Source organism: Prionailurus bengalensis, chromosome C2 (genome assembly GCF_016509475.1).
Source record: "Prionailurus bengalensis isolate Pbe53 chromosome C2, Fcat_Pben_1.1_paternal_pri, whole genome shotgun sequence".
Taxonomy (NCBI): domain Eukaryota; kingdom Metazoa; phylum Chordata; class Mammalia; order Carnivora; family Felidae; genus Prionailurus; species Prionailurus bengalensis.
This window is the reverse complement of record NC_057350.1, coordinates 132,309,635-132,330,805: the sequence shown is the minus strand read 5'-3', so window position 1 is coordinate 132,330,805 and position 21,171 is coordinate 132,309,635. Positions and strand designations below refer to the sequence as shown.

The window sequence follows — 21,171 nt, the reverse complement described above, 5'->3', positions numbered from 1 at the left end:
GATCTGTTCTATTGTCTTTTTAGTGTCGTATCATGTATTTCTGCTCTAATCTTTATTATTCCTTTCCTTCTGCTGTTTTTGGGGGTTTTGTTTGTTCTTCTTTTTCTAGCTCCTTTAGGTGTAAGGTTAGGTTGTTTATTTGAGATTTTTCTTGCTTCTTGAGATAGACCTGTATTGCTATAAACTTCCCTCTTAGAACCACTTTTGCTGCATCTCAAAGGTTTTGGATCCACTGTGATCTTGTTAAATGCGGATTCTGATTAAGCAGGTCTGGGGTGGGATCTAAGATTCTGCATTTCTAACCAGCAGTCCAGAGATGTGATGCTGCAGGCAGGACCCCGTTTTGAATGGTGAGGTTTCAGTAAAGCAACTTCCTGATGGCCTTTGCTCCTTTTTTTTTTTTTTTAATTTTTTAACGTTTTATTTATTCTTGAGAGAGAGATGGAACATGAGCAGGGGAGGGGCAGAGCGAGAGAGGGACACAGAATCCGAAGCAAGGCTCCAGGCTCTGAGCTATCAGCACAGAGCCCGATACAGGGCTCGAACCCACAAACCATGAGATCATGACCTGAGCCAAAGTTGGACACTTTACCGACTGAGCCACCCAGGCACCCCAACTCCTTTTTTTTTTTTTAAATCAACAGTCTCCTTTTTTTAAATCAACAGTCTCATCTTTCAGGTCTCATACTGAGCTCAGCTGAGTCAGGAGGCTCAGCTCCCCTTCAGTGTCCTTGCTCTTTCCTCATTCAAATCTTCCTACCTATAAAACGGGGTTAACAAACCCATGGAGGCAGAATCATAGACTTTCCCAATAGGATGAAAATTGGAGATTATCTGATCCAGCCCTTCCCCCTGCCACCCCCACCCTGGCCTGTGCCTGAAGGCCCCTACCTGAGATCCTGCTGATGGAGTTTGACTTCTCCTGTCCCACTGGACTCCTGGAAGCCCTGCACGATATGGGCCTCTTGCAGATACTTTCAAACAAGTGAAAGGAGCTAAAACGTCCATTTCTCAAAACCACTCGGCAAACGTCACCCTAATGAGGGATCTTCTCCTTTGGCTTCAGGACAGGAGACAATTAAGAAACCCAGTGTTTCCAAGTGAAAGGCATTAGGAGGTTCCTGCCTGTCCTGCCCGCTCCCCACAGCATGTGAAAGCCCAGCTCAATTTTCATTTGTCCCAACCTGTCGAGAGCAGCTGTCAGCTTCGATTATTGTTTTGCAAACTCATTTCAGCCTTTTAATGCAATTCATGGGAGAATGAGGTATCGATTCCCCATTCTCAGTTGTTTTTCCTAAGGCCGGCACCACATTGGCCTTCCTGGTGTCTCTCTGTCTCCTCCCTCCCTCTCTCCCCATTGCTCTGGAATGCATGTCACATTCCTGGTAAGCGTGCTGTGATAAACCCCTCCATAGTCATCGAGGGAGAGGTATAATAAAGGCAATGTATGAACATGCTTGAGAGACAAAGTGATGAAAATCATCATTTTTTGTTTATGGAGAAATGTTTTAATTTAGACATAAAATGATACAATTCTAATGTAACTATGCCTCAGGGGTCAGGACTGGAAAGGAGTGTTCTCATTTAAGGAGTCTGCTCTCTTTTGTTCTTTGAATTGCTGTAGCACCATTTTAAAAGTCCAGCAGGTCCTCTTGGCACTGAGAGTCCCGATGACAATTTAGCCAGTAAATTTCACACCATGTGTGGGTAATTCTATGATTTATTGTCCAAACTGGGGCACTTTTGACAGTGGAATGGGTACCACTGGTGATTATACTCCCGTGCCAGGGACACACTGAGACTGTCTCAGGTTATTGCAAACATGGACAGCTTGTAATGTGGGACCCAGTGACAGTCTGGATCCTCTCTGCATTGAGAAGTAAACCTGTCCAAGAAAAACTGCACCTAACAGAATTAAACAGGCGAGGAAGATTTTTTAAGACTGTTGCAATAGGGGAGAGAGAGATTGAACTCAGCCCCCACACAACACACGAGCAGGGGATTTATGGTCAACCGACAGTATTAGTGGGGTCAGTGGATGGAGAGTTACTAATAGGAACTAGGTTAGGTATCAAGGGTAGGGACTGACTAAAGTTTGGTCAAGGAGGGAGCCCTCGGAGAATCTCACCAAATGACAGGCAGCTTTTGAAATTCACTCTTCTCCCAGTAAACTCATAGTTTCCCACATCCTGTCCCCAACAAATTCTTCCAAACATATTAATGTTCTAGTTTCTTTTCCTTTGTGATTTCTTTTTATTTTCCTTTGCAAATCCAATTATTCTTATTGTGTTTGAATAGGAAATTTATGTTAGTTTCAGGTCTTTTGCTTCTACATCAGCAAAGCTGTGGTAAAAATGACTTTTGAAAAATAAAAAATGTGGTTTGAATTGATCAAGGGAAACACAGTTATAATTCAGCTAGGAAGGACTTTGTTGAGCAGTCAACATTTCATGGTGCATGGTTTAGGGGGGCTTAGTGAATAGAAGGAAAAGCAAGGGAATTTACTTTTTCTATATTTCATATGTATGGCCATCACACTGGGGGCCCAGGATAGGACCCACTGTCCTTAGTCCCATTCTGGAATCACACTGCCTTTGTCTATACAATGAAAGTGTTTGACTAGATGAACTCCTTGGTAACTTACAGGGCTTTTCAAAAGTTCCAAGTTCTAATTTTTAAATCATTCTATCCCTCTCTGGATTATATCTTCTTATTATAAACATCCATCTTGATGCTATTATAAATGGTTATCTTGATGACCAAATATGAGTGATGGGAAACCAATCTGACAATAATGATGTCAGGTCAGAACTGTGTCTGAAGAGCTGAGTTTCCCAGGTGTGTTTATGTTTTGTAATTTAAGATATAATGAATCCAAGGAGATGCGTGCAAGAATGTTTGTAGCAGCCTTATTAGTAAAGGTGGGCAGGGGGTGGGGGAGAAACAGAAACAACCCGAAATATACTTCAGCAGGTGAACGAATATAGACATAGTCATGGAACGGCACACAGTGAAAATCAATGAACTACAGAAGTGAAGGGGATAAATGTCAACAATTTTAAGCAAAAGGGGGCAAGGATAAGTCTAATACCACGCAAAATGTATGGGGCGCCTGGGTGGCGCAGTCGGGTAAGCGTCCAACTTCAGCCAGGTCACGATCTCGCGGTCGGTGAGTTCGAGCCCCGCGTAGGGCTCTGGGCTGATGGCTCAGAGCCTGGAGCCTGTTTCCGATTCTGTGTCTCCCTCTCTCTCTGCCCCTCCCCCGTTCATGCTCTGTCTCTCTCTGTCCCAAAAATAAATAAAAAACGTTGAAAAAAATGTAAAACCACACAAAGCAGTTCTACTTATTTCCAAAGAGCCAAACTTATATAGTAAAAGTAGTTTTTAAATGCTTGGTGATGATAAAACACCAAATTCAAAATAGTGGTGACCTCTGGGGACTGGAAGGGGTTTATGATTTGGGCAGGGAATTCAGGGAGCTTCAGCTGTATTCGTTATTGCTTGGTTCCTTACACTGGGAGTTAAATATGTGAGTGTTCATTGTATTATGCTTTATACTTTTTGTCTAAAGTACAAACATTTTATACATCCTTATAATAAAGTTAGGAGGATCATGAAAAGATATAGCACAAATCTGTTTGTAGAGATTGGAAACAGTCTCAGCAAACTTGCTCAGCAAGTCTCAGCAAGACTATAGCGAGCCTTTGCTATAATTTTTTAGTAGCCAAGTCCAGCAGCACACACTGGAATCTTCCTGCTACCCGCCCTGCAATTACAATATACCAGACAAACAAAACACTTCAGTGTACAATTGCCAAAAGCACTATTGGTCAGATACCAGTCTCTTGAGCCGCAATTACTTGTATATGTAATTACTATTGCCATTTACTTATAATTCATGCTGTTCTGAGGAAAGTCTATGAGAAAACATATGGGTAATGAGATATAAAATTGAGATTGGATGCCAGATTGAGAAATGAATAGTCAACTCTGGAAATAAGCACCAGCTCAGCTCTGTGCTTTCAGGTGGTCTGCACAAGGGGAGAACCCCGACGAGCTACAAAAACCAGCTCAGTAGGAGAGTTGAGTTTTTCTTCCTTCTGAAATTTGGGGAAGAATTAATCGCTAGGACCCTTACATAAAGGGCACTGGACCGCTTTGTGCAGTGCTTCTATTGATTTGCTATTGACAGTGGTTCCTTAGTATTCATCTGTTTTGCACAGCCCCCAGCATGCTATGGCTATAGCAGGGCTCAGATCATGTCAGTCCCCCAATGGCCACCCATTGCATCAAGATGGAGGACTCCTTACGGATTCCTCCAGGGCCTGCCCCTGCCTAACCATCTGCCTTCGCGTCCTGTCATCTCCTCCTCCAGATCAGGCCCGAACCACTACTGCCTTCTTTTCTTCCTTAAAGGGCTTATGGTGACAGGGCATTTCCTCTTCCCTTAGTTGGGAAATTCTCTTCTCCCACACCCTGGGAGTCCTGCAGGGGTCACTTGTCCTTACCATTCAGGTCTTCTTTCTAATATCCGCCCTGCTCCCACCCCTCAGAGAGGTCTTTCTTAATTACATTAGCAAGAGTAGCCTCTCTCCTCCAGTACCACCCTAGCCCCAGGCAAAAGGGGGATACTGGGCCTGTGCTATAGAGGGTGCCAGTATGGTCATCCTCCAGTCATATCCTTCCCCGTAAAGCAAAGAGACCATGGGGCCAAGGGGACTTGCATACTCAAAGCCTGTTTCTCCTCTTCTACACCAAGCCCTAGTTACCCCAGGGCCCTACAATTCTTTCCTCCAGAGGGTCCCAAACCCATTTGTGGAGTCTGTGGGCCTCTACCTCAGAGGGCCTCTACTCTCCTCCCATGGCTGCCCCTAAGGCTCCCCTAACCCTGAGGCAGATCACAGGAGGGCTATCTGAAGAAAGCATGGGTGAATCCTGGACATAGGGGTTGAGGTATCAAATGTGTATGCAAATCACCTGCTCACAACCAGAAACAGAGCCAGACTAGAAGACAAGGGGACAGGCCGACATCCAGGGACAAAGGGCCACGGGTGGGATCACCCCTTCTGCCCTATTCTGATGCAGAGCTCTGAGGAGTTTGAGAATGCTGAATGCAGACCTGGGCTTCCAGGTCTTTAGAAAGTTAATTTGGGTAAGAAGTAGGTCATATTTTATTGAACAGTTTGTTAGCTTTGTTCGTAACTTTTCATCATTTGGACATGCGCGGGCCTCTGTACTCTCGCCACATCCCCACGAATGTTTCCTCTGAAGTGGGGGCCGACCAAGAAGAGGAGGGTGCTGGTTCACATGACAGGGCCTGGTGGTCAAAAGGGGGTTGGCACCAACCATCGTTTCTACCCCCGCTCTTCCTAGGGGTCCAAACCCTCTTCTGGGCAACCCAGTCTGTCTTCCATTTCCTTTTCATTTTATTTGCAGCACTGATAAAAACCTTGTTTCCTTGTTTAATATCTGTCATCTTCCCACTAAAATACGAGTTCTGTGAGGTCACAAGCTGATGGCAGCATTTCCTGCACTTGGCATGTACCAGGTGTTCATAAAAAATGTGCTGAACGAACAAGTTGGGTGCAGCCTGGTGCCAGGACCAACTGGATGAGAGAGTGACTTAGGAAGACTCTTAAGGGAAGGGAAACAAAAATAATATAGAAACAGGGAGGGGGACAAAACATAAGAGACTCTTAAATATGGAGAACAAACAGAGGGTTACTGGAGGGGGTGTAGGAGGGAGAGGGGGTAAATGGGCAAAGGGCACTAAGGAATCTACTCCTGAAATCATTGTTGCACTATATGCTAACTAACTTGGGTGTAAATTTAAAAATAAAATGAAATTAACAAAATAAAATAAAATAAAATAAAATAAAATAAAATAAAATAAAATAAGAAAGAAAGAAAGAAAGACTCTGTCCCCAAGGCTTCAAGCCTCATTGGGGAGCCAACCTGAAAACAAACAAAACCCTTTGCTTTTAGTTTTTCCTCCTCAAGTGGTTAGTTAGTCAGAAAATAAAACTGTAAATGTGGCCATCATCAGGGAGCTTCTACTGGGTAGAGAAGCGATCCGCAAGGCAAGTAAGCTCCAAGGCAGGGAAGATACTTTTCTGTTAGCTTGTCTAAACAGATAAGGGATGAGGGAGCTTTTCAACCTGATGACCTACCAGAACTGGTGGGAGCTCATTCCTTCTCTCTCCCTGAAGAGAAATTGCTTGCTGTTTTTCTGGGAGGGGGGAACGTGTTAAGCATTTTTTGCTGCTCCACTAAAATGTCCTTTGGACCAGGAGGCTAACATCCCCTCAGCTGCTGCTCTCTGCCTTATTTAACTCGCATGGCAGACAGTGACATCTGTCAAACAGTGCTGATTTGGCCACCCCTTCCCTCCGAGGTGCTGAGGGCCTCTGGAGCTCTCCTTCTCCAAGGCCTCACATGGGCAGCAGGGAGGGGGGCTTTTGGCAGCGGGGGCAGACTTCGGTTGCTTTCCAGATGGCCCCGTGTGTCAAGCATGAAGCTCAGTCCTTTCATCTTTATCCAGGGATGATTGTATAGGCCCCATAAAGCCATTCCATCTAAAATAGGGATGAAAGTATAATAATACTGAAAGCTACACTTGATTGGCGATTTATCTTGAAAAACAACAACTAAAGATCACAAAAGTGATCTTATACTTTGCAAAATTAGGTTACAATTTCATTATGTGCTAATTCTTGGAACAAACCCTGGAGATGCATATATTTTAAGTAAAAAATATATGATATCACCATATTCCTTTTCTACTTGGCTTTCAAAGCATCTATTCATTCATTCAACATGTGTTTATTGTGTACTTATTATATACCAGGCACTGTTCTAGGTAATGGGATCAGTGAACAAGAAACATGAAAATAATCCGTGCCCTATGGAGTTTATATTCGGTAATGGGGGTGATGACAGATGGTAAAATATTAGGGAAGAACAGATTGTGCTAGAAAGTAACAAATGCTAAAAACAAAACAAAACAAAACAGGGAAAGATAATAGACAGTGCAGAATGGGGGTAAAAGTTACATTTCTAAAAAGGGTGATCCTGTAGGTCTCTCTGAAAAGATCACATGAGGGCACAGACCTGGAGAAGATGAATGAGGGAGATACGGATATCTGGAGAAAGAATATTCTTGTCAGAGGGAATAGCAGGTGCAAAGGCCCTGGGGTGGGATGTGCCTGAGGTATTCAAGGAAGAGCAAGGGGCCAGTAAGGGGGCATGGAGTGAGGTGGGGAGGAAATGAATTTGGAGAGCATGGTGGGAAGATCGTTCAGGATATTGTAGACCACTGGAAGGACCTTGACTTCACTCTGAGTGAGATGGGGAGCCCAAGAAAGGGTTTTGAGCAGAGGAGTGAAGGGATCTGACTCATTCTGGCTGCTGAATTGACAACAGACTATAGGGAAGCAAGGGTAGGAGCAGAAGATCAACTGAGATGCCATTGCCATTGCAACAATCAGGTGAGAGAGTGTGGTGGCTTGGACCAGGGCAGATGTGATGGAGATGGTGAGAAGTGTGGGAGTCCTGCATACATTTTGAAAATGGAGCTGATAGGATTTACTAACTGGTCTGGTTATGAGAGATGCTGGACTACTGGAGTAGGAGAGAAAGTGAGGAACCAGAATGACTCAAAGGTTTTTGGCCAGAGTAGTTGGAAGGCAGGAGGAGCTGACATGAACAGAAATGGGGAAGGCTGCAGCATTAGGATATTTTGGGAGGAAGCTTGGAAATTCAGTTGGGCATGACAACTATAAGATTTCTACCTGTTGTTCAAGTGTAGATACAAAGTGAGCAGAATGTTCAGGGCATTCTTTCTTGAGTCTCTGGAAACTTAATTCACAAGTTACTTCCTTTCCCTATGAGGATCCCTTATTTCTTACTGAATACAGGGAACAAAGCCATAGGGATGAATTAACAACTAGGCACCTGAAAGTAACAAGATACTATTATTACCAAGGCATTTTTTTGGACCCAAGAGAAGAGCGAAACTTCTTGAACTGATGTAGCTGGAGCTTTCTAATAATGTCCCAAAATAATGGAAGTTTCTACTCCTATCTTTCAGGCTAATATATAAAAAGAGAGATAGCCAGAGGGTGGGAGTCAGTAACTCCCAGAAACAAGGGCAACACAAAAATGAGGGACAAAGTCTACAAAATAGTCATTGAAGGAGAATAAAGAGACATGATAACTAAATAAAGCACATGATTATTTTGACCTGGATCCTTTTATTATAAGGGACGTTATTAGACAACTGGGGAAACTTGAATGGATTACAGGATTAGATGACAGTAATGTATCAGTGTTAATTTCCTGATCCTAATGGCCATTCTGTGGTTATGTAATAGAGTGCCTTTATTTGTAGAAAATACACACCAAGTATAAAGGGGAAGGGGCATCAGGTTAGCAACTTATTCTCAAAAGGCTCAGTGAAAAAAAGGGTTCTTTGTATTATACTTGTAACTTTTCTCTAAGTGTGAGATTGTTGCAAAGTTAAAATAATACTTAAAATGTGAGGACAGGGATACCTGGCTGGCGTGGTTGGTAGAACATGAGACTCTTGATCTCGGGGTGGTAAATTTGAGCCCCAAGTTGGGTACAGAGATTACTAAAAAATAGATACACTTAAAAAAATAAATTTAAAAAATGAGGATATTTTTGTTGGGCATCTTCTTCCAAGCTCCTGAGAGAGATAGATAATTAGAAGGCACACAGAGCAGTCAATATTGATGGGTAAATAAATAGATGAGATAAAATATATTGTTTGCAAATTATAAGTAAACAGGAGAGGAGGTCAGTCAGTAAAGGAATTTGAAGGATGAGAGATTGAGTTTGGAGAAAATAGGCAGGGGAGAAAGTGCTCTCTTGTAGTTTAATGAAGTTTTTAGCTGGGGAATCAGCCAAACACATGTTGGAGGTAGGCTCCAGGAAGCTGGAGCTCCTTCAGAAGCCTAGGGAGGCTTTCTCTAGCTCCCCTGTGTCTGCCATCCATCTGGGCAGGACAGAGATCCAGCCCAAAGAGCACTGGCCTGTAAATGAAGCATCTGGACTAACATGACCTTTAGGATCCCTTAAAATGCTTAAAAGACTTTGAACAAGAGAATAAAATTGATTAAAGATGTGGAGCATAGGAAAAAATAGATGAGAAAGAATGAAAACATGTAGTTCTTTTTATTTGAAAATATGCATTTGTTTTGTTTTGTTTTTTTTTAATTTGAGATACCCACCTAATGGAAGGGGTGGTTCCTGCCCCCTGTCTCTCCCTCCGTCCCTCCAGTAGAAAAAAACAAACTTACAGTCTCTTCCTTAATTTGAACTGCATAAGGAGTACTCCCCTCTCTTCTCACATCTTAGGTAACAGCAAGAGTCCCCTTAAATAGAATTTTCTATTTTATGATTTCTAAAATACTCAGATGCATCATTGCAGAGATATTACAGCATGTTTTCTGAGTGTCAGAATAAATTTACACTGAAATATTATAATGCTAGAGTACCTATCACTTTTCTTTTGACTTAAAATGAGTTTGTTTATAGCATGCCTCACTTTTTCATTGACCTGTAATTTATTTAGAATAAAAAAATTTAAAAACACAGTACTATTTAATCTATATCTTTGTTACATATTCCTATCAATTGTACTGTGGTCAGATAACTAGATTTTGTATAAAATCAATTCTTTGAAATATGTTGAGGCTTGAATTGCTGTTTAGAATATGGTTAGATTTTGTAAATGAAAGCCCAGAAAGAATGAGGGTTCTCTAATTGTCAGGGAGGGAGAGGGTCTAATATATGTTTATTACATTTAGCTTATTAAGTATATTCAGGTTTTCTGTATCACTACTAATTTTTTTAAAGCTTTACCTATCATCTGTAACTGAGCAAGGTGTATTGAAAACCTATATTATGGGGACATTTCTGACTATTTCTCCCTGTAGTGATTTATATATTTTGATTCTACTTTATTAGATGCATACTAGTTTAGAATTTTTTTCTTCCTGGTGAATTAAACTATTTTATTATCTAGAGGCATTTTTTATCCTAATAATGCTTTGTTTCTTAAAATCTATTTTGTCTCATGTTAACATAGCTATCTCCAGATTTCTTTTGGTTATTTGCCTGGCATATCTTTTTTTAAATGTATTTGTCTACTCTCAACCTTTCAGTGCCCTTTGTTTTAGGTGTATCTCTTGTAAACAAGCCAGATTTTGGGTTTTAGTCAGTATTTATCCATCTACATGTTCAGTGGTTATGAACAATGGAGGGTGCATAAGTCACAAACAAAATAATCCTTACAGGGAAGGTTAGCTTTGCCAGGGTCTCCAACCAACTGTTGCACTCAAGATTCTACTGCCCAGGGAGGACAGAGCAGAAGGCAAGCACCATTTACAAAAAGGGGTCTGAAAGTCACATGTCCTCTGGAGGTAAGGGTGCCACATGTCACCCAAGCATCAACAGTGCAGCTGTCTGCCTCTGTAGAGAGATCTGTTCTGTCTTTGCCCACCAGATTCAGAGACAGCCATTTGAAATACTAGATGTGGAGAGGAGGGGTACAAAATCCATCCTTGATAAAGTTTCCTACTGCTAATTAGTGCTGAATGATCACTAAGACCACAGTATTAATGGGGAAATACATTTGCACTGTTCTGTTCCTGCAGTGACTCATACATATTTGATGTTCAGGGATTTCTTATATTCTATAAAATCATTTTCAAGCTTTCCTTAAACTATGCCTGAAGAATAATCTATGTTCTCTTAATGCTTTCTGCTAAAATAGGTTTTTATGATTATTCCTACAAAATTACTTTTTTTTCTTACTTCCACTCTGCCACTGGCTCTCTTGTGTCTTTTTTTTTTCTTCCAAATTCATTCAGAGAAGATAAAAATATTTAAAATAGTGTCTTAACCAGGGGTAAAACTACAAAACTGCTTAAAGTTTGCAGTTAAACTGAAATCGGACTATGGTGCAATCCACCATCAGGAAAGCAATGGTAATGTTTGTGGTAATAAAACAATGGCTGATAAGCATGTGGTAGGTGACAGGTACTATGCTAAGATATGTGTGTCTGTGTGTGCACGTGTGCATGTGTGTAATCTGCACTTAAATATGAAAATTCAAGGCTCAGAGAGGTGGCCCCAAGTCACATGGCCAGTGACAGGTAGAGTCACTATTCAACTCCAGGGTCTCTGAATCCACAGTGATGAAAAGTGAGCCCTGGAGAGAAATTACTGCAATTCATGTCCCAGCGCCACCTCTTAAAAATTATGTGACAGTGGGCAAGTTATTCGATATCCTCTTATATCTCAATTTCCTCATCTGTAAAATGGAAATAGCAATATCATATCCATAGGATTTAATGGGATGGTCTGAGGAGATGCTCAGAATAGACCCTGGCACATAGAGAAGATTCAGAAACTGTTAGTTGTGGTTTCAGGGGACATTTTGGGGCTTCTTTCTCATCAACAGGTGAAATTACTGGTCAGATTCTAAAGTTTCTTTAACATTTGTTATGGTCATCTGGTTCTCACACTTCCTCACACGCCCTTCTCACATGCCAGACTGACTCACTGGTTTGCCAGCACTCCCACTATTCGCTGCCACCTGGCTTCCCTCCACCTGTTATGGCCCAAGTGAGATGGTGTCTTCTCCTCCTCCATGGGGGGTTTTATTTTCCCAACTTTCATAGCATTTTACTTATAATTAAGAGTTCTTTTTGTCACCATATTGAGGTTGAGTGAAATACCCTTTAGATATCCAGTTGGTGGTACCAACTGGGCAGTTGATTCACAAGCTTTGGAGTTGTAGGTGAAGGACAGGGTGGACATACCGGAAGTCCTCGGTCTATAAATGGTATTAAAGACTCTGAAATGTAGAGGAGGAAGAGGCTAAAGGCCAAAGAGGCTAGAAAGAAGCAGACAGCATGATAGGAAAAACTCCTGGTGAAGGCAGTGTCACCAAAAGCAACAGAAGGAAGGGTCTGCAGAAGAGAGCAGTCAGCTGTTGAATGCACTGAGATGTCAAGATGCATACAAACATGCCAGGGGAATTGGCCACATGAAGGTCATTACAAGAGTAGTTTATGAAAGGAAGGAGGACTAAGGCCCAAGAGGAGTAGACTAAAAGAGAGTGTGCAGTTGGAAAGTAGAAACAGCAGCCACACGCAACCCTTTCAAGAAGCTTTGCTAGCAATGGAGGTCAAAGTGATAGATCAGGAAGCAAGTGAACTGATTGAGTGTGGAGGTCAAGAGAAGCTTCTTGTTTAAAATTCCTTAATGTTTAATTTTTTGAGATAGAGACACAGAGCATGAGCAATGGAGGGGCAGAGAGAGAGGGAGACACAGAATCTGAAGCAGGCTCCAGGCTCAGCTGTCAGCACAGAGCCTGATGCAGGGCTCAAACCTACAAACCGTGAAATCATGACCTGAGCGTAAGTCAGCCACTTAACTGACTAAGCCACCCAGGTGCCCTAGAAGCTTCTTGTTTAAAATGGGGCATTAGATCATATTCTGTCCTGATATGTATGCTCCAGTAGACGTAGAAATAGAGGAGAAGGAAAAGAAAGAAGATAGCTGTTGGAGGGAAGGTCACTGGGATGGTGAGAGAGGCTGAGATCCAAAGCACTCAGAGAGAGGATAGTCTTTTACAGGAGCATGGATGGTCCCTTCACTGGGGACAGAGGGGAGGCCAAGTAAGTGGTGATGGATTCAGGGAGGTGGGTAATTTGGGCACTGAGAAGATGGGGAATCTCTATGTGTTCATTTCTATTTTCTCAATGGGATATTAGGTAAAGTCACCTGGTGGGACTTAGCAAGTTGTAGAATAAAGAAGGTGTGAAATAGTTACTTTGAGCCATGGAAAATAAGAATACCAGAGAAGTATAGTAGAATCATGGGCAGTGATGTGGGCCATTTTGAATTATGATCAGTAATTATTTAAATGGGACCTTTTGGAGAATTGGATATTTCTCTCCTGGAATGTTTTTGTTGAGGTACAGGCATAAGTAAGTAGATGTCTGGATTTAACTTACAGCTTTGCTAGAGGAGTCTGACAAAGGAAGAGGGGAGTGAAAGAGTCAAGGGTGTTAGGTGACAGGCCGAAAGACTGCAGGTGACCATGAAGTAGAAGAGCTAGAGTAAGTATGGTGGAAGAGTGTAAAGAGATGGTTGTAAACTGCAAGGCTTGAAACTGATTCCAGAAGAGGCAGGGTTATTGGTGCCAAGGAGGTCAAGGGAATGATTATGGGGGTGGACAACTGAGGAGGGTAAAGAAAATGGTAGTTGGATATGAGAACGGCCAAAGTCAGAGAGACCAAGAGTAATGATACCACAAGAATGGTGAGAGGGGTAGGGTATGGGAGAAAGAGGGCGGGTCGCCGAAGTCATCTATGCACGGGGGGGGGGGGGGGGGGGGGGGGGGGGGGGGGGGGGGAGTGACAGGGTTTGCTAAATGTCAGCAAGAGGCAAGCTTGGGTTTCTAGCGGTGAATGAGGTGACTAGGGATGTGAGGCATCCTGGGATGGGTCCTGATAATCTCCAGGCAGAAGGTGGGAAATTGATTCAAGCCGGACAGCCCAGGGCCTTAGGGCTGCGGATCCCCCCAGCACTTGGAATTACAGGACCTGTGTCTGAGTTTAAGCCCCATTAGCCACTAGCTGTGTGAGTTTGCAAAAGCCAACCTACTTATTCTCATCCATCAAATAGAGATAGGTGTTCAATGACTTGCCTTGTTCACAAGGATCATTTGAAATAATGAATGTAAAAGTATTTTACAAACTCTAAAGTACCGTTTAAAAGTAAGTTAAAATTTAAAATGTATGTGTCGTAACATTATAATTTCTAGCCTCTAAACTAGATACATTTGTCTGCCGCAATACCTTTGGCTTGTGTTCTGGAGATTGCAGTGTTGAATAGTACTGATCAATAACAGCTTATAAAATGAATTAGAGCCTGTGACTAATGCCTTCAGTGGTTATTGTCAGTATCTCCATCAGCACTGTCTAGCAGTAATGCTTTGAAAATTCTAGGAAAAAAATACCCCAAAAACTCTGACCTTTCATTTCACCAAATCCACTGAAATGAAGAATAAAGAAGCATCTCTTAAGGTTAAAGTCGTAAGAAAATTTATACATTTTTACCTAATAATTCCATTCTCACAAACTTTTTTAAATCCTTGAATCCAACCCAACGTATATACAGAAAAGTACAGAAATCACAAATGCCCATATGACTCTTCACAGAGGGAACACACTCCTGTAATTAGCCTCACTCCTAGAAATGTGATGCCTGCAAATATTCCCCTGGATGAAAAAGCTTTGTTCCTAAGGATGTTCACTCAGTGTTACAGTGAAAAACACTAAATTTTTGGTGGAAGAATGACTAGGTAAAAGTCAGCACATAAATTCAGTGTAACAGTATGGAGGCATTAAAAATGACAGTTTTGAACCATAGAGTGAAATTCATAAAACTTGAATGCCCTTGAGTCAGGCGGGTCGGTGAAACATGAGAAGCAGCCTGTTTTAAAATGATATGAGGAAGGTGGGCGCAGGACAGTAAAGAAATGGAGAATGGGGAGTACAGGCCGTGCCTAGACTTCCACATTAAAAGGTTAAAAAATAATAACAAACCAGAAGAACGTAAAGCATAGTGCTGATCAAACAAAACATGCCCTGGGCCTAGTTTTGCTCACAGGCCTTTAGTCTGTGACCCTAGCTGGAGGTCGAGGGAAACGCAGGCAAAATAAAGGTAACAGGTGTGACATTGTTATGATGATGCCCAGATTGTGGCCACGAAAGGACAAGGGCCGGAGTTGAGCACAGAAATACAAACATGAGTCTTGGTGGGAATTTGGCCAAATGCCCTCACCCCTTTAAGCCTCATTTTCTCCATCTGTAAAAAAAAAAAAAAGAGGGGGGTGAGGGGCACCTGGGTGGCTCAGTCGGTTAAGCGTCCGACTTCAGTTCAGGTCATGATCTCATGGTCTGTCAGTTGGAGCCCTCTGTTGGGCTCTATGCTGGCAGCTCAGAGCCTGGAGCCTGCTTTGGATTCTGTGTCTCCCTGGCTCTCTGCCCCTCCCCGGCTCATTGTCTGTCTCTCTCTCCTTCAAAAATAAATAAACATTAAAAAATGTTTTTGATTAAAAGGGGGGGGAGGGGACTTTAAAAATGCCTCCTTCCAGAGCTGTTGTAAAGGTTAAGTGCATAGGAAAGTGCCTACCCTTCCTTTCCTCCTCATTGTTATTATATTGCTCTCATTAATGTTATTAATATTAGTAATGGGCTTTCTGACTTCATATCCCACTCTCCTCTTCCCCCTTGTTCTCCTGACTAGCCACACCAGCCTTCTCGATATTTCTCCAACATGTTTCAGCCTCAGGGCCCCAGTTCTCTCCCCCCAGTATTGGCCTCACTTCGTGTGGGTCTCTGCTCAAATGACACCTCCTCACAGGGGACTGGCCAGCTCCTTGCCTGTCTGTCTGTCTGTCTGTCTCTCTCCCTATCACCTGGCTTTATTGTTCTTCAGTGCACATAGCGCTGCCTGATATTTTATTGCATGTGTATTTTTTAATTTCTCTGCTTTTTCTCTCCCTAAAAGGGAAGCTCTACGAAGTCAGGAATTTACCTAATGTGTCCAATGTTGTATTCCGAGTTCCTAGAAGGCACCTGGTGTATAATAGACATTCAAGAAGGGTCTCTTGAACACTATTGAATGTTCACAGTAGAGCCATCACGTCTCATTTTTTCCCTTTATTTCTAATCTCAGAGCCACAATGTGATCTGTGTAATTAATGATTTAAAAAGACGTTTCTTGTGGGCGATTTGAATGCATAACTCTTTTCTACCTCTTCTAACTTGTATGGCAGATCAGCCATGCAGAAGCTGGGAGCACAAGTGTTTGAAGAGGTCTATAACTACCTCAAGAGAGCAAGGCACCAGAATGCCAGCGAAGCAGAGATCCGGGCAGCTCTAGAAAAAGTGGTGCCTCATGCCAGTGACTGTTTTGAAGTTGACCAGCTCCTGTACTTTGAGGAGCAGTTGCTGATCACAATGGGTAAAGGGCCCACACTCTGGAACCCACACCAACAACTGCCAAAAGCAAGCAAGTTCAAGGGGACAAATCCATTCAGCCCATAGCTGGACTCCGTTATGGGAAATGAGTACGTAGCTGGAGCTACCATCTCTACTTTCAATTCCTTATCAAGAGGAGGGAGTCCTTTAGAGAGTAGTAAACATATCTGCCTGTACCTGGAACCCCGGGCCAGTTGGTGTTTGGTCTACACTCTGAGGTGAGCTTCTGGACCAAGCGTGGCTTCCTGAACAGCATTCCCGCACTGGTGCCCTCAGGGCTTCCAGAGGGTTGGACCTCCCAGTGATGGCCTGGAGAATCATCTACTCTTTACCATTTCCACTTGGAGGACAGGCTCGGTGCCTATCTGCTTTGAGTCACAGTGCTCTGTGGCCAGCTGGCTCCTGAAGGTCGCTGAACACTGGCCTCCGACACACGGAGCTGCTAACCAGGAGTCACAAATATTTGTTTCAGGTGACCCATTTTGGGTCCACTTTTGCCCTTTCCTGGCTAACAAGCAAGATGTGCATATATATAAGGACCTGGACTAAAAATCCAAAAAGCAATTCTCTTCTGTGATTTATTCTCCAAGCTCATCCATGGAGTATTAAAGACATTTATTCTAATAAATATATTTCCCATGGTTATAAAGTAAATCACCTATTTTATCTTTTCCTTATCTAGAAGTATATTGATGAATGTAACACATCTATGTAATAATTATTCCCCAGAGCAGCTAACATTGGATTTATTTGGTGCCTGTCACATGCCAGTGCTGTGCTCTGAGCTTACAAGTTTAAGGACCTACGTCATTGGATCTTTTCACTGATGAGAGAGACGGGGAGAGAGAGGAGACATTATCCCCCTCTTTTAGCTGATGTGCTTATTTACTCAGTTACCAGACCTGAGCTGAGCTGTCACCCCAGGTCTCTCTGATGCCACCACCCATGCTCTTAACCGCTACGCATGTGGGTTTTCAACCAAGAGGCTACATCAGACTTGCTTGAGGAGCTTCTGAAACATGCACATGTGTAAACATAGTGTTAGAGAGTTATTCTGACACTTGTCAAAACAGTAGAGAAGACTTTATTCAGAACTATTGCAATAGGGGAGAGAGACAGGGCTCAACTCCAAACATAGCACAGAAAGCTGGAGATTTATAACCAGGGATGGGATGGGGCACAGCAGGACTCTGGGAATATAAAGTTACTAGGAGAAGACATCTAGAGTAGGGGAGACTTTTGTCACATTGACTTAACAGGACTCTTGCTGAAGACAGGCCGGGGTGATCAGATATCAAGGGTGGTGATTCTCAATAAACTGACTTGACAGGATTCCTGCTCAGCTGGACTCAGCAGCCTGAAGATAGGGCCCAGGAGGAGGCCTAGCCAAAAGAGTGCTCAGAGGAGCCTGTCTGAATTCCAGTCAAACAGAGAACCTTTGGCCATCTCCAGCCCCACCCCCTCCTTTCTCTGGGTAGGTATGTGGCCCAAGCACATCTCTGTTACATAACTACCTGGTGAATCTGATGCACAGATTATATAGTGTTCAGTGTCCGGCCTCTGCTAACAGTTGAAGAAACTGAGGCAGAGAGGCCGGTGGCCTTACCCACCTGTTGTCCACATGCCGCGCCCCAGCACGATGCAATGCCTTTTAGACTAGTCGGTGTTTCTCAAATTTGAGCATCAGGATCACCAGGAGGGCTTGTTAAAACACAGATGACAGGGCCCACCCCCAGCATTTCTGATTCAGTAGGTCTGGGTGGACACTGAGAATTTGCATTTCTCACAAGTTGCCAGGTGATGTTGACGCTCCTGGTGTGAGAACCACACTCAGACCCTTCTTCCTGTTGTGTCCCCTGTCTTTATTTGGAGCAGCACTCTGGCCTGCTCTCCTTGGGGCTAATTCATCTCATGAACATTTCTGAAGGTCGTGTGAGGACTGGGAAGAAGGGCCCAAACACTTCAGATGCCCCACAGTGAATACTCTGAAGAGGCAGCATTTGGGAGAGAAAAGGTCAAAGTGTGACTAGGCTTTGGGGAATCTGATGGGGTCAGTTCAAGGACAAGGGAGCATGGCCACTGTGCTCTAGGTCTCATTCCCACCTCTGCCCAGCAGCCAAACGAACCACGGGGTACCTAAGTGGACCTCTGCTATGCTCAAGGGCTTGTGAACATCACTCCTCTGTGTTCCCTCAACTCCCAGCTTCACACCGTGGAGGGGTGTTGGGGCCGGCACAGATCTTCACTCTGCCTCTTCCCAGAGCTGATGGTGCCCATCCCCACCCCTGCATGCTGTGCAGTTGTTCCTGGTTGGCAGGTGACAGTCATGTTGCTTATCTTACAGCTCCTGTGTCTGGGACAGGAAAAAAGGCCTCAAGCACGGGCTCCTTCCTGGAGGCGGAATCTGAGACTTTGCAGAATTCTGAACTTGATATGTTGTTCAAGCCAAAATCCAGAACCTGTGACCATTGCTAGCATAGAACACTGAAGATCAGGTTTGCCCTGGGAAACCCGAGACATTGCCATCATGGTAACAGGGAGGAGAACTCACCCCCGAGAAGAGCTCCTCGAAGCTCCTGTATCCTTTTATGACCAACCTGATTTCAAATGGATCTAGAAGAAGGAGACAATAGTAGCAACTTATACAAGTTAATAAAAGTTTCAGAATCTTTTTACTAATGGTTTTCATAACATCAGAACAGAATACTTGTGTGAGTTGCTGTGTCAGAATAAGAAATAGCCAGATTTCAAGTAGCCTCTACCATCTCTCACCAATGAATGTGCCCAGGGAACAGTAGCCTGGGTTTAAGAACATGTTGTTAGGGTCACAGCTCTAGCCTATAGGCTCTGTGGCTGGGGCCTACAAGTTGAACTGACAAAAAAAAATAGATTGACAGCAGAAAAAGCATACAAATTTTATTTGATGTTAATATTTTTACATGGCGGAAGGGGGCTTTCCAGGAAGAAGTGAAAACCTCAAAGCTCTGAGAGCTTATGTACCATTTTGACAAGAGGAATAAATTTGTAGAGAAGTAACAAGACAAAGGAAGGGGATTTAAGCTCCTAAGAGAGGCAAATTGTGGGACAGTAACGAGGAAATATATGGGGGAAACTAATGGAAGATAAAGGTCATTTTAGTAGGTTTGTTTGTATAGATCCTCCTCAGGGTTGACACGCCATCTCCAATGATAAGAACGGGCTTTTCTGGCTCAGGGAGGGCACTTTTCTCCTAGGAAATGTATGGTTTTAGGCAGGAAGGGAAAGGCACAAAGCTTTTCCTGCATCTGCTGTTTCTCACTCGCTTTCAGCTCAAAATAATCCTTATGCCAAAACGGCTTATTCTGGGGGTGGTATATCCTGGCCCCCCACGATGTTTAGAAAGATAGGTCCAGACTGAAAACATCTTATCCTCCTGAGATTTATGCTATACATTATATCAACTTTCAAAAAGAGAAAGCTGGGGGGGGGGAGGGGAGAGTGGGAAATCCATCTTGGATCATGACCCCATGCCTTATAAAAGAAACTCATTCAGGTTCACTTTTCATTTGGTTTACTGGGAGTGAGGGCAGTGGTGCAGGATTTAAGGTGACTAGAAGAAAGTACCTTTGTATTATTACTATTGGGAAAGTACTTTCTCCTTCAGTCAGACTCAGTCTGGATTTGGGGTGACTCCCAGGTTGGTATTAACCACTAACCAAACTGCAAGATGGTGGGTGGAAACTGGCTGGAGATTAAAGAAGTCAGAAGGTGTTTGTTAAGAAGTAGTCACAGGTATGAGAGAATAAAGGAACCCTGCTACCTTGCTGCTTTGTAAAATATATATCTTTATTTCACGAACACCAATTGACCTTTCTGCTTTCTATTGATGCAGAGGAAATGCCATCGGCTATTTTGGATGATGCGGAGATAAGGCACACACAGGAGAGTGCTGGAAGTTAATTATTTAATGTATTTGGGGCTGAGGCCAGAGCAAAAGCTCTAGGTCTATTATAAAGTCCAGCCATCACAGTGGGCTCAGGATAAAGGAGGCTGACAAATTAAACAGTAGCTCCAGGGGGGAAACACCCCACTCCTCTTTCAAGATGATGGGATCACTAGCTAATGTGTCAGAAGATGGGGCCAGGACACCCAGAGGATAAAGAGGCAAAAAATGAAAAACGAGGCAAAGAAAAGGGGTGTGGGGGAGGGGAGGGAAACAGTGGAGGGGGCAGGGTCGGACACACCATGAAGAGGGTTTTAAGATGCTTCTGCCACAATCTGCGTAAGGAAACAAACAGAACTTAATACCATACGACTTGGATTCTAGATGCCCTCTTCCCCCTTGTGTGTGGTCTAGGCCAAGTCATTTTCTCTGAGCCTTTTCCTGCTTTTGTCTGAAGACTGCTGTACAGAACAAGTAAGATAATGTAATAAGCGGAATCACATGAAATTGCCAAGGAGGTTTAGTGTGATATGTAGAGATGCTTTCAATCTGGAAGATTCCCGTAACTTTGGAGAAGGAATCACTAGCTTTCTTGTCAGGCTCCTTGATATCCCATCATTGGAGATTCATCCCTTAGGCTTCTAAGATTCTACTACTACCATACAAACACACCCCAAAAAGTATACATTTTTAGCCATTTTTAGCCAGCTCGACTAGAATTTAGCTGACAGTCAGCTAAGAGCTAATAGGGCCATGAAGGCAGCAGCTCTGGAGAGGCAAGCAAGTGGGCTCTGAGGCAGCTCTGAGTCCACACAATGCCGCAACACATTTCACATTTCATTACCCTGCCCCGTGTGACCCCAAAGCAAGCAACATTACCAGTACCCTTAGGAAGCTCAGTTCTTCCCTAACTTCAGAAGGAAAATCAGAAATCTGGTCCAACAAGTGTGCATTATAAAATAATATATTCATTAGGAATGTCAGAGTCATTAGCATTTATACAGAATTGAAATCTTCACTCCCATAGGAATATTTTCAAAGTAGATTTGTAAGTTTAGATTCGGAGACAATCTTCCAACAGCTAGAAATTTTTTTCTCTCTAAAATATTGTGACCTTTTCTTGCTCTGAAAGATTGAACTTTTGAACTTTTGGTTCCAATTCAC

General features: G+C 43.1%; 1 protein-coding gene across 2 annotated transcripts in view; it reads left to right on the top strand.

Moving 5' to 3' along the window:
• The window catches only part of NEK11 (NIMA related kinase 11), a 275,516-nt gene extending 256,022 nt beyond the window's left edge, over window positions 1–19,494 (top strand). For both annotated transcript variants that reach the window (XM_043595419.1, XM_043595417.1), the window contains one exon: window positions 15,881–19,494. In XM_043595419.1, the coding sequence (XP_043451354.1) occupies window positions 15,881–16,151 (271 nt within the window). In that variant the 3' untranslated portion in view covers window positions 16,152–19,494. The remainder of the gene's footprint in view (window positions 1–15,880) is intronic.
• Window positions 19,495–21,171: the final 1,677 nt, after the last annotated feature.